This window comes from Thermobia domestica, chromosome 8 (assembly GCF_964235325.1).
Source record: "Thermobia domestica chromosome 8, izTheDome1.hap1.1, whole genome shotgun sequence".
In the NCBI taxonomy this organism is placed as follows: Eukaryota; Metazoa; Arthropoda; class Insecta; order Zygentoma; family Lepismatidae; genus Thermobia; species Thermobia domestica.
Genome location: NC_137461.1, coordinates 250,833,831 through 250,847,537, shown reverse-complemented (window position 1 = coordinate 250,847,537; position 13,707 = coordinate 250,833,831). Strand labels below are relative to the sequence as shown.

The following is a 13,707-nucleotide window of genomic DNA, read 5'->3' as shown; positions in this document are numbered from 1 at the left end:
TTCTTATGATTTGCAAATACATGCTTAATTTCTTTTGCCAAATTCTCTACAAGTAATCTTTCTGAATAGTGGATATAGACACTGCAGATACTTCAACAATGGTTTCGATATTAGTAATTTCTTACGCAGTTTTGAAACCACACAAATGTAGAATCGCTTCACATCCTCCCTGAATTTCCTCTTTTGTAGCTCTGAGCAGTTAGCTATTACAGTTTGCGCTTTCACTCCAACTTAGTGTCCGCAGATAGTTTTTGGAATCAATTGCAGATAAATCAGTACCCTCCTTCTCCCCCCAAACATATCTGGCTTCACAAATCTTACTAGCAGCATTCTGACTAGCTCTGAGCCGTAAATGTATTAGCGAATCTTTGCGTTAAAAAAAACACAAAAATTTATCAAAAAATAACTGGAGTACAAATGATGAAATGCAGTCTTTGGCTTCAAACAATTTCTTACAGAACGATTAAACAATTTCTGAAACAATTATTTTCATGACATGCTTTATATTGTGCTGGCAGACTCTCCAGAAAGTACCTGCGCAGTCCTGGAAGTTGTTCCGCGATGCGTTTGCACACAGAAGGCAAAAGTTAACCATCAGCTTCGAACATGACGCAGAAAAAAGTGGCTTTCTAAATCCAATACTGATTGAACAAGTCTCGCTAACTGTATATTGTTTGGTGTAATCATCTTTAGACAGCAAGCCCCAAAGAACGAAATACAGAAGAGTTTCCATTCAGCCAATCTACTGTGGAGACTTCAACCCACGCCTTATTTCCGTGTTATTTTCACAAGTAGAAGTAGCAATGCCACAAAATATAGGTGGTTTCGTTAAAATATACAAAATATAGGAGTTTATAGGAAGAGGCAAATATATAGGAAAAATAGGAAATATACGAGCATTGGAAAGCCTGCAATAATGATTACGAAGAACGGAATCGACGTTATTCAAGTCTAAAACTACTACTTCTGTTTGAAGTCTTGAAAGCCCATCTCCATTTGCTACAGTAAAGAAGACGCTCCCGAAGAACGAGTGTTGGCATCGCATGAGGTTACGGGGAACGCCACACAAAAGAAATAGCGAATTTAATACAATAATACGCATCAACACGAACCAGTACCTACTTCTAAACTACACACGCAGACTTCAAATACTTCTGTAATACGAACCCATAATATTAAAAAGGTTCTTGGAAGTGAACATTTTGTTCCTCTGTGGTATAAGTATTTCACTTTCCTGTCGATTTAACCGAATTTTCTCCACCGGTAAACCAAATAAAAATTTTAATCCTTAATTTTAATATAAACTCTAAACTGGACGATCAAAAAATATACTTATACTACATTTGATGTATAAAACCTTCAAACTGAATAAAATCTGCCCAAGACCTGTGATACAGCCAGCAAGATGACAAAATAAAACACACAAGGTGTTGTTGAACCAACTTCTGGAGCAGTGATTAAGGAATAAAATATCTCGCACAAAGTACATTTTGTTTTCATTGAATTCAGGACACGATCAACAATTAAAAAACAAAAAAAAAAAAAAAATCTAGCTTATAATTGTAAGTTAAAATCTGCACTATTTGCACATACTTCAATTAATGAAAATTACAACATGCAGTCTTGTTAAAGATCAGCACATTCATATAAGGTTAAATCAAATGTCTGGGTAAATTTCTTAAGGGAATACAAAATAAGGACGTAGAAGCACAAGTGGAACGAAAACTATCTGGTCTTTAAAATGGTTATAAGGGGATAATGCTGAACAAATGGACAAAATTAAGTTTTAGCAATATCCAAAGAGCCTCAACATTAATACCGAAAAAAGATAAAACTACAGAAAGTAATTAACATTTAATTTATAGCCAGTATGTCGATTAGTTATAACTAATGTCCGGATTTGTATGTAATTACATATTTTTCCTTTATATGTAGGTTCGTCAAATCCTTAGATGTTTGTGATTCACACCTGTAGGGTGCTTCAACTCAAGTTTCATATTACACATTTTTACATATTTTAACCAATATTACATATTTCTATGATTTCTACATATTTTTTTACATTAAACTGTCTTAAAATTTTGCGTTTACTAAAATTTTAACTTAAAATTTTAAAAAAGCTGTGCAAGGCTTGCATCTAGATTCAATTTTGTCATGTCTATCGTTTCGTTTCTTTACCGAAAGAGAAATATTTCTCTCTTTTTTATTTGTCAAACCATGTTTCGCAGAATTTTCGCCGATAACAAAAGAAATATAAGAAGAAACAAGTAAAAATCCTCCCTCCGGGGTACATTAGCAGCGCCCTTTATTCTCAACTCTGGAGGAAGACAGATTACGTGTCTAACAGGCGCCTGGTCAGGAAATTCCTAAAATGAGGTCTATTTGATCGTTATCGGAGGTCGGACGGGAAAAAAGATGAAAGCAAATCCTGCAATTCAAGTTAAAACTGTATGCTAGTGTGCTTCCAGGAATTTACTGCAAGAGTTCGTTCCAAGAAGCTGGCGACAATGGCAGTATCATAGCAGGTAACCTAAGCTTTCAAAGAACTTCGCTTGTTTAACTGAATGACAGGAGGACAGTACTCTAGTATTGCAGTTGCAAAACGCACGTGTTCTGTATTGACCGTCGAAGTTAGAAATGGCTCCGGTTGCCTCAGCTTTATCCGCGAAATTGCGGTCGTGGGTAACTATCGATGATGCGTTTACTACGGACAGTAAAGTGGTGTTGTGCCAAATGTGTGATTTAAAAAAAAAAAAAAAATTTGGATGTTCAATGAAATCTCAGAACATGTACGAAGTGCACTCCATGCAAGAAATAAAAATTTGCGAACTGCAAAAAACTCTTGACACAAATTTGCGAACTCTTGACACAAATGCATCAAGATACTTCAGTGAGTGGTTTTTCAAAGACTTGTGCCAACCAATGATAGCAGCAAACATTCCTTGGAACAAAGTTCAAGTGCCAAAATACCGTGCTTTTCTGGAGTACTGCGGGCATCGAATTCCTGACGAATCCACTCTTCGAAAGTGTCATCTCGAAGCTATAGATACCATTAGGCAGAAATAGGTAGTTCATATATTTGGATTTCTGTGGACGAAACAACAGACGTTTTGGGACGTTATGTAGCAAATTTAGTGATTGGAAAGTTAAGTGAAGATGCTCCATCTAAATTCTATCTTATTGCGACTAAATTGCTGGAACGCACGAATCATTCCACGATTGCTCGCTTTGTAAACGATGGTCTTTAAGTGTTGTGGCCGGGAGGAGTTCAGGAAGAAAAGTCCTTGTTCTCTATACAGAAAACGCAGCGTACATGTTAAAAGCGGCTAGAGCACTTAGTTTTTTAACCTCACTTAATTCATTTCACCTGTATGGCTCATGTTCTTCAGCGTGTTGCTGAAGAGGTGAGGGAACTTTTGCGAAGTAAATCAACTAGTTTCTTTCACGAAAAAAAAAGTTTGTTAAGGTACCACAACTTGTTCAAGTTTACAGAGATCAACGAGTGCCAAGAGTTTACAGAGGCCAGACGTGCCACTTCCTCCGGAGCCTATGCTAACGCGATGGGGTACTTGGATACAGGTAGTACATTTCTACAATCAACATTTTCAAAAAAATAAGCCTGTTGTTCATTCATTTCAATCGGAGTTTGCTGTGTCAGTTGGCATTGCTCAGAAACTGTTTAATGACTCAAAAATAGCGTGTGATATCGCATACATAGACAGCAATTTTGGTTGGCTACCTACAAGCATTAAAAAGCTAGAGACAGTTGGGCGGCCTCTTCCGGAATCCATGGAATCATAGAGGATGCAAAGAGACTGCTGCAAGGTGTGTGTGTGTGGAGATGTAGGAGAAAAAGTTCGAAAGAAACTAAATGCAGTGCTGGAAAGAACCCGGGTTACGACAGCCTATTGGCAGTGTGTGAGATTCTCAGTGGTGAAACAAGAACCTCCCCCTGAAGATGTTTCCCCCAACTACATATCCCTGTTGAAATACGCCCCTATTACCTCATGTAATGTGAAGAGATCATTCTCTGCATACAAGAATATTTTATCCGATCGCCGACAAAATCTTACTTCTGATCATTTGGAAATGTACCTTGTAACACACAGTTGAACTGCAGGCACATCTTTTGTAAGTACTTTATTTCAAATTAAAAATGTTCATTAGTGGAAATATTCTTCAATCTTAGTTCAGCTGGTATTGTTTAAAAGATATAGGACTGCTTTTCCCTGCATGAAATAAATATATATATAACAATACATTTCGTCTTAAGTTGCTTTTAGTATTTAAATTTGTATATTGCGTATAATTCATTTCAAGATTGGGCCCTGGTGACGGATGCGCATTTAGTGTAAAAGGTTCTAGATTTGAAACGGGACCACACCACACCACATGAGATTTCTGACGTACAAATGCCGTATGCATTGCTTTTCTCGGGGCTTTCCTGTTTCTCTCTAGCCGATTCACATCTTCCTTCATTCGCGTCTGATTTGACAGTTCAAAACCACGTCGAAATTTACTATGAGATTAAGGTCACAGAGAGAAGGTTAATCATTACCGTTGCAGTAGTAGTACACTTGGAGGGTTTCTCTTTGAAAGTATAACATTACAATGCTGCTGCCTTGTAACATGTATTCAGAAGAATTCGTCAACCTAGGTGGAAGAAGCACAGTGGGCGCCTCAGCGGAATACTAACAATGTGGCAACAAAGCAATATGTGCTTCTTCAAATGTCAATTTGTTTCTTATTTTGCTCCAAGTATAGTTTTTGTTAAGTGACAGGTGAAGACCGCCTTACCGAAATTATGCTGAATACCGACATTAGCCAGTTATACGTTTGCACATATGTGAAGAAACTACGAAACTTGTGTTTATTAAGTGATTCTGTCTGAAAAATTCGGAACAATAACAATTACTGTTTCAGCGACTGATACAAATGTTGTGGGATAAAGATTGAGAGAGGTAACAGAAGAATTCCAAAGCCATTTTGAAATGACTGTCCACGTACCCACAAGGGTCAGGATGAGAAAAAACCGAAACGTACTACATAAAAACCTAGTTATAAAGGGCGATTGCTATATATCTTTTTTCCATTGGGTGATGCTATCAATTGATACTGTATTTTACTGTCGAAGTAAATGTGGAAAAATCAGTCTAACAAATTAACGTAACTGTTATTATTAACTATTAGTAAAAAAGGTATTGTAAATTCTATGTTTCAAGCACAACCGGCATGCCAGAGAAAAGTTTGCAGTAGTGTTCGTGATCTTTCGATAATGAATCTCGAGATTATTAGCTCTCTTGTCAGCGAGTGGTAACATCAGTCTGCGATATCTCAAACTTTTGTGGAGGTTAACAGAATACGTTTATTTGATTCACCACCGAAATGTTGCACCATTAGGCCAGGAGACTGGTTACTTGTCAGAGAGATGCGACGAAAGCAAACATATGACAATATAACAGAACACGCATCAATTCACAGAACCGGACAAAGAAATGTTAGTGCATAACGCCAATGATTCCAGGCTTCTCTTATTCTACGACCGCTAGAAATCACCATGTATTTTCGAAACGTCACGAGTTCTGAAAACATTGCTATTCGGTGTGCACTGGCCCCTTTGAAAACTGCTGGTCTCAATTTTTTGAAGAGATCATGAACACTGCGCTTTACGGTCGCATAATCAATAATTTGTAATGACTATGATATAGTTGACGAAACGCTACATGGCATACATCCAACGCCTCTATGTCACTCGCAACAGCTTCTTTAGTGACAGCATAACTTCAAACAACCTACGACTTTCTAGATCACTGACCTATTACTGCCAAACCTCCTCCTGCTAAAGAACAGTGTGTATAGGAATCATTCAAAAGCACTAGATAAACTGCACGAAACCACGAGGAAAAGATATTGTGTGACTGATTCAATTGTTGATCTGCTTAGAAGTTAAAAGGTTTGTACGGATTACATTACATATTACACAACAAAAACAAACCAACAAACATACACACATTATATATATTGCTTCCTTTCGAAGTTATAGGCTGCTGCAAACATGAAAAAATGAACTTTAAAGGCCCATAGTTTCAAAACTATGGGATCTACGGTAGTCGAGTTAAGACTTCACTTTGGAATTAATATGTGCGCTATCAAAAAAAATAAATAAATAAATACAATAAGAATATTTTAGAATCCTAAAATACACATCAATTTTTATAGTTTGGCTACAGGCATATAATTTGAAGTATTAACCAACTATCTCTATAAAAAAATTGTTGCCGAAGTACCGCAGGATTCTGAAACTTGATATTTGGATAGGGCATACACTAGTTCCTAAATAAAGTTCTGACCCGACTACAGTAGGTCCGATAGTATTATAGCTATGGACTTTTAAAGTTCATTTTTTCATGTTTTCGGCAGCCTATAACTCCGAAAGGAAGCATTTGTGCACCCAGGTTGGTCCATACTTTTCGTCTTATCTTGGTGTCAGGAATCACCTCCCAAACGTTGTCTGTGTTGTTTTGAAACACCCTGTATATTTATGAAGTCATGTAAGATAGTTCAATGAAGCTTCAAGTATGAAGTTATTTTTAATGCATTTGCACAAGTCTTTCAGTGCCTTCCACATCAGAAAATACAAAACAAGCGTATGTATTATTCAATGTACCCACCTTAAGTCTTGTTATTTTGTCTGTGACAAGGTATGTCTACTAATCAGTAGTTCAATTCATTAGTTTAAAATAGGCAATATCAACAAGACACTAAAATTCTCTCAGTGCTTTGACAACCACTAATCTTTACATCGTAAGGGAGCTTTTACCTAGTACAATTAATGGCAAACAATATATTAAAAAGAATACATAGGAATTGTTAACAGCTGTTCAAAAAAGTACTTACCTTACACGCTACTTGATGCATTTCATACGGATTAGTATTCATGGGATGAGGAAGTTTAGTTACTGGATACTTCCACCTTTCATGGTTCTATAAACAAAGAAAGAAAAATATATATTTAACATTTTTTTAAAGCTATGTTATAACATTCGAAAGAATACAGAATTTCGAAGGTTCAGCAATTAGATACCTTTGTCACACCTGCTTCGTAACTTACTTCCGATTATATTTAGCACTCCACCGAGCACATTGAACTTCACGGTGAACATGTACGACGAGGTTCGATACAGAACCTGGCCTTCTAGCATACCGTGCAGGAGCATTAACTACTAGTCTAGAAATTTCCCCTCAGAACAGCCACATATTTTCATTCTTAATGCTGTGCTCCTGATCAAAGTAATTCCCTCAGAATTTCGACAATTAGTGCATAATAGAGAATATAATATGCTATTTCGATATCCTAAAGCCAAAGCGTTAGCTTGAAATCGTTGAATATATACCCGACTTCTCTATTTGCAAAGGTTTTGTTCATTTGCTATCAATGAGAACGAACATCAAAGCAACTAAACCATTAATATGGAAATATAAGGTCCAAAATTATACCTGGATGCCTCAAACGAAATGTTTCCAAGAGCTACTTGTCCCATGCACAATTTATTTAGGCGAACGATGTACATACGCTGATGACTACAGTGCAACACTGAAGACAAACTTGGCAGCAGGAACGGAATATAACCTTCCGATACTTGGGTTTCCCATGTTGTCACATTTATCTTTATATCACGCGATGAGAACAGAACAGAAAGGAAAGACTGAGCGTACGTTGCGTGTCTGAGCAGACAAATTCTATATTTTTCAACTTCGAACGCATATATGAGGAGCTTGTTTCCAAACTCACCTAAGTCATTTTTTGTAATTTTACAAAAGCGAAAAACGTATATCGCTCTTGTTCTACATTTAATGAAAAATATTTGAACGATATCTTTTATGTATAGTGGTACATAACAGCATGCTAAATTTTAAGAAATGTCTGATTTTAGGTTTAGGCTTAAATGGCGGAAAAATGTTTCATTTGCGTCCAAAAACTACTTAAGTCGAAAAAAATCAGTTACTGCTCAATGATTACTATCATTATACCTTGTAAAACATATAATAATAATAATAATTTATATTTGATTATACTATGTGCTTATTTACACTAAGATTAACATGATTTGTGTATTTTTAATGAATTTGTATTTATTTTAGTTTTAAGATTTATATTTTAAACTTTTACTTTTTTAGAATACTTTTATATTGTATTATATTTTATTATTTCTTTGCATATTTGAACAAAACCAATTACATAATATGTAACCAATTACACAAAATTTACAAAACTTTGGAACAACAACAACAATGCTCGTACTCAGTACAACAAAGAAGGAACATTATGATTTTGTTACCTATGAAAAATAAAACCATTTTCCAGACATTCCCAGTCTTTATACGAAAGGCTCTTCAAAATTTTCGTATAGCAGTTCATTGGCGATTTCTGCGCTCTCGCTACTAAGTGCCTCTTCATAGAAAGCTTGGTCATCGTCACTGAGCTCTTTTTTTTTTTTTTTTTTTTTTAACGTCTTCTTTCTTTTCATCACTTACACAATTTACACTGGGAACAGTAGTTGAATTTCTGAAGCTTGGGACTTTTGTAAAACTCCTCTTTAAAACAGCTGAGTAAGAGTTTGACCCTGCATAAGTATTTCTGTGTCCAATAGATATATATTCTTTGCAGAACCTAAGTACATGCACTTGTGACAGTTTTATTGGCATCACTGATTTCAACGCATCTTTGGAGAATCTCTTAAAGTCTTTGCACACCCAATGCTCCCCATACTTCATCACTTGTCCGAATTTATTCAAAATCCGATAGTAATCTCCTGGACATTTCAAAATTTCATGCTTTCTATACTACTTTTCAATTAGCCCGAATACTCTATCTGCAGGCAGATAAGAATGTCCTCTAACTGGGAATATTACTTCAATCACATCAAATAAAGCACTTTGTTGGATATAAGATAATAAAAATATAATCACTGATCTGTTTTTATTTTGCTTAGGGCACGAATCCGCAAATAATTTCAAAGTATTGTAGTGCTTGGACTGATATTTCTGCTTTAGTAGCGTTAAAAATTTTGACAATGCACATTACCTCGTTGGATCCTTTTCAGTCCAGGTATAAAAGAAAATATTGTTTCTGTCAAGTGTACCATCGTGAACCATAATTTCTAAGTTGTATAACCAGATCTGACGAGCGTAGTGTCTCACCCACATTAGGTAATTGTTTACTCTGCTGCATGTCAAAAACTATTTTTAGAGTTGACGGCTCATCTGATTTCATTATTTGGTAAAACTTCTTAGTTCGCAGATGATGTAACCTGAATTCTGTTATTAGGTTTTGCTTCACGTTTTCGTCTGTAGTTTTGCTAATTTCTACGCTCTTCGTGACACAAAAAGAACAAACATCTGTTTTGGGGGGAACCACATCCAATATTGAATTTAACTCATGAAAATTCTATAATATTTTGTGTATGAACACTTCATCCTCGAGTTACGTTGCTCCTCTTTCCACATATGGTACATTTTTCTAACGTTCAATGTAGACGACAAATAGGAACGCACTTTTCTCTCTCTCGAATAATGTGATTCTACAGTTCTAAATTTCTTAATATGCTTCACTACACTTTTTGTGATGAAAACATCAGTTTTCGTCATTCTTGAACCACCGCGGTTTTGTTATCGTTCCACTCCTTGACGTGACTGCTTAACCCTTTTAAGTTTTTTCGGTCGTTTTCGACCGATATTGTAGTGTCTTAAAGATTCGATTAAGAGAGAACTAGGAATGCTATTTAGTTCCGGTTTTTTTTCTATTTTCCAAGAGAGGAGGCATTCAGGAAAGCCTTGGAAGGGTCTATACGCTTCCGAGCGTCAGAACATAAGGGGTATGACGTCATCAATTTACAAATTCCCTTTTTTTACTGAGGTCTAATTTCAACATTTTTTGGTGAGCTTCTCTTTAACCCTAGAATCCTAACATTTTCCCTAAACAATTAGTGGACCAATTAGTTTTTATGAGAAATTTTTCGGATCTTTTCGTCAACATAGAAGGGGGGTTCAGAGGGACAAAAGGGTAAAAAAAAAAAAAGGACATTTTTTGACCAAAAATCCCACTTTCGCGATTCTTGCTCCACTCGGTTACATGATAGGGACATTTGAGTGGTACTTTCTAAAAGCCTACTCGATTCTGAAGAGAACGACGTATGAATCGTTATTCTACGATAATTAGGGACGTGTCAGAAAATTTTTGAAATTTGAATAGTATCCTTGGGAAATTTCGGAAATATTCGCAGAACAGGAAAATATTTTTCACGCCCTTAGTATTGAAGATAGGAGATTGGTATTTGGCACAAGTAATTAGTACCATAAGTAATATTTTTTAAAGTGATTTCCAGATCTCTATGTTAACCCTGGGCCGCGCCAGAGGGCCCCAAATCGGAAAAAAGGGATTTTTTCTGCAAAAATCCCTATTTTCCTCACTTATAACCTCCTTAGGAATGTCCTAGGGACATGAGGGTAATACAATCTGGAAGCCTGCTCTATTCTGAAGAGAATGGTGTATGAATCATCATCCTACGATAATTAGGGACGTGTCAGGAAATTTTTGAAGTCTGTATAGTATCCTTGGGAAATTTCGGAAATATTCGCAGAAGAGGGAAATATTTTTCTCGTCCCGTCCTTAGTATTGAAGATAGGAAACTGGTGTTTACACAAGTAATTAGTACACTACGTAGTATTTTTGAAAGTGATTTCTGGATCTCTATGTTTACCCAGGGCCGCGCCAGAGGGCTCCAAATCGGGAAAAAAGGTTTTCTTTCAGGAAAAATCCCTATTTTCTTCAATGTTCCCTCCTTAGGGATGTCCGAGGGACATGCGGGTGATACCATCTGAAAGGCTACTCCATTCTGAACAAAACGACGTATGAACCGTAATTTCACGACCATTAGGGGCGTGTCAGAATTTTTTAAAAATGTGTAGGGTGCATGTTAGGGAAATTTTGGGCGTTTTTTGATGCTCTCTCAACATGGGTAAAAAATTTTCCCTCCCTTACTATTCAAGACAGGAAATTCGAATTTGTCACAAGTAATTAGTACACTACGTAGTATTTTTCCAAATTCTTGGAGGGTTGTGCGCAAACCCAGTAGAGCCTCAGGGGACCCCAAACTTTGAAGAATTTTTTGGGGTAGAAAAATCCCAATTTTCCCTCAAATAATTCCCTTCTGGCATATTATAGGGACATGTAGGTGGTACCGTTTCAAAGGCTGTTCCATTCTGAGAAAAACGAGGTATAAACCATGATCCTAGGATAAATAGGGATGACACTGTCGCTGCTTATCTGAGACTCAAGAAAAACACCGAAAAAGGCAAGAATTTAAAAGGGTTAAATTTACTCAAACCCTTCAGTCTGTCAACGGAGATACCGGCTACTGACAAAAAAGATTTTACACAAACTGGAACTTGATCACCCTTTTCCTTCTGAATAGTATACTCTACGACTATTCGATTTCTAGGATTCTGCTTCCTTGGTCGTTCTTGCTTTTCATTTTTTTATTTTTATTTTCTTATAAACCGCAATAAGAAGTTGTCCTGCTCAATCTTTGATTTATGAGCATATACTTGATTTGAAAAGTACAATTTGTATCCATTTGTTACTAAATGATCATGCTGGCAACTTAGTTTAGAGGGGCGACGTGCTTCTTTACTATTTCTGGCTACTTGCTGTTTCTTCTTTACCCAGTATCCGGAATCTCTTGATCGCTTCCTTCCCCTCACTTCCTTCACAGGCTCTAGTAATACAATTTCCATTCTGCAGTACAGGTGTATTGTTTTCAGCCAGTTCCTGATAACAACGTAGTAGTCTCTTGTATACACGGTATATACTCTTCTTTAAATACCTTCTTACTGGTAGTTAACTCTTACAATAGCTAAGTGTTTTTAAGCAAATTCTAAACAATAGATTAATTTTCGCTCCAAATCTAGAAATAAACCAGAAAAAAAATAAACCAGAGGATCTAAAAATGAACCAGAGAAACCAATCAGAGAAATGGTAACAATGAATATCAAACTTTCAAAGCAGATAAAGAATACTGACGTGATTTAAGTGGAGTTTGGAATTAATATTTTTAATGACTTAGGTGCACTTTGGAAAAAAAAATGTGATGTTTTACATTTAATTTCAAGACGACTTACGTGAGTTTTCAGAGGTTATATAGTCAGGCATGTGTATCTACTCCTCATACACAAATAAAGCGCAAAAACCGAAAATTGAAAAAAAGTGACTTAGGTGGTGTTTGGAAACAAGCTCCTCATATGTATTAATAATCCTGCTGAAAAACTTCTATGCATCTTTGTATTCCCCTCTCCAGTAAGTTAAGTCATCTTTTATTAGTTTATCCCACTTTCCACATAGAATTGCTGCTTTTAATGTGTTTCCTACAGGTAGGTTCATCTACTACCACCACTCCCAGCCCTCTCCGCTGGTTTAGTGGCTAGAGCGTGTGGCTCTGATGCACATAGTTTTCATTGATGTCTTCCACATCTAGACTGCAGCCTTTAACTGATAAGGCTCAGTTCCCAACAGGAGACACACTAGGATGTTTTATCTTTGTCTATGGATTCCGCTAATATTCGGATTTGGCGTTAAGTTCAACGACCAGAAGCCCTTTCTAATGTTAATTCTTTTTAGTGCAGTGTATAGTAGTCTCTTGCCGATGCTACAGCGTCGTTTATTTCGTTCGCATCCTTGAATACATGTGTAACATAAGGACCTAAGGCATTCCATAAAAGTAAAATCATGTGGGTTTGACTGCAACAGGTCATTCGGACTTCACCGATATCCTCAATTTAAAGCAATATTGGTTTCAATAGCGTTTAGGTATGCTGACAAAAAGAAATCCCATTCATATTTTTTTCCCCTCTTGAACTTTCTCCTGATATTACTTCTAGTCTAGAGCAGAGTTTCTGAGGACCATTTTTGTATGTTAGAATGTTCTACGAACCACCCCACTTCTGTTTCTCCTTCGCAAGCATATGCATTTTGCTCATAGTTTAATAACAGTATACATTTTAGAACATTGTTCATTAAAACCACTTTAATTATATATTGGGATATAACAGAATGTACTCGTACATATTCAAAATAATAATAATTCAAAGCTAGGAGAGAAGCTGAAGAAAGTTACACACATAAATTCCAAATATAGATATTCTCAACTTAAGTGGCTGATAAATAATTAACTTGAATTTTATTTTTTCAGTACTTTCTGACTAATATATCATGTAAGTAGGGGCAAACCTCGAGGACTACTTTCGAACCGCACATCACTTCGAAAAAGCTGGTCTAGAGTATATAATCTTGTTCAAAAAAATCTTAGCCACTCAGCTTGCTTTAAAAGGCTATATTCTGAGAACCATCCGTAGGAAATTCTAATACTTAGGTTCTAAATCAAGATCTCAATTCCTCAAAGGAAAAAGACTTCTGTTTGATTTAATTACGACTGTGACTAGTAGCACAAGACTTTCCAAACAGAGGTGACTTTCTTTTTTTAACGAAACTACTCAATACCATACTATATAGTGGCGGATATAGAATATGATCAAGGGAGGGGCTAAACCATAGTTTGCAGATTTATTCAGTGCAAAGCAGAATTGAAGCCCATTTTATCAAGTGTATACCTGAGCGTCAAGGGGGGAGGGGGCTATAGTCCTCCTTGGATC

General features: G+C 36.3%; 1 protein-coding gene across 6 annotated transcripts in view; it reads right to left on the bottom strand.

Moving 5' to 3' along the window:
* Positions 1 to 13,707, bottom strand: part of pum (pumilio) — a 344,999-nt gene that overhangs the window by 313,202 nt on the left and 18,090 nt on the right. For all 6 annotated transcript variants that reach the window (XM_081769609.1, XM_081769610.1, XM_081769606.1 and 3 more), the window contains exon 4: positions 6,898 to 6,984. In XM_081769609.1, coding sequence (XP_081625735.1) covers positions 6,898 to 6,984 — 87 coding nt within the window. The remainder of the gene's footprint in view (positions 1 to 6,897; positions 6,985 to 13,707) is intronic.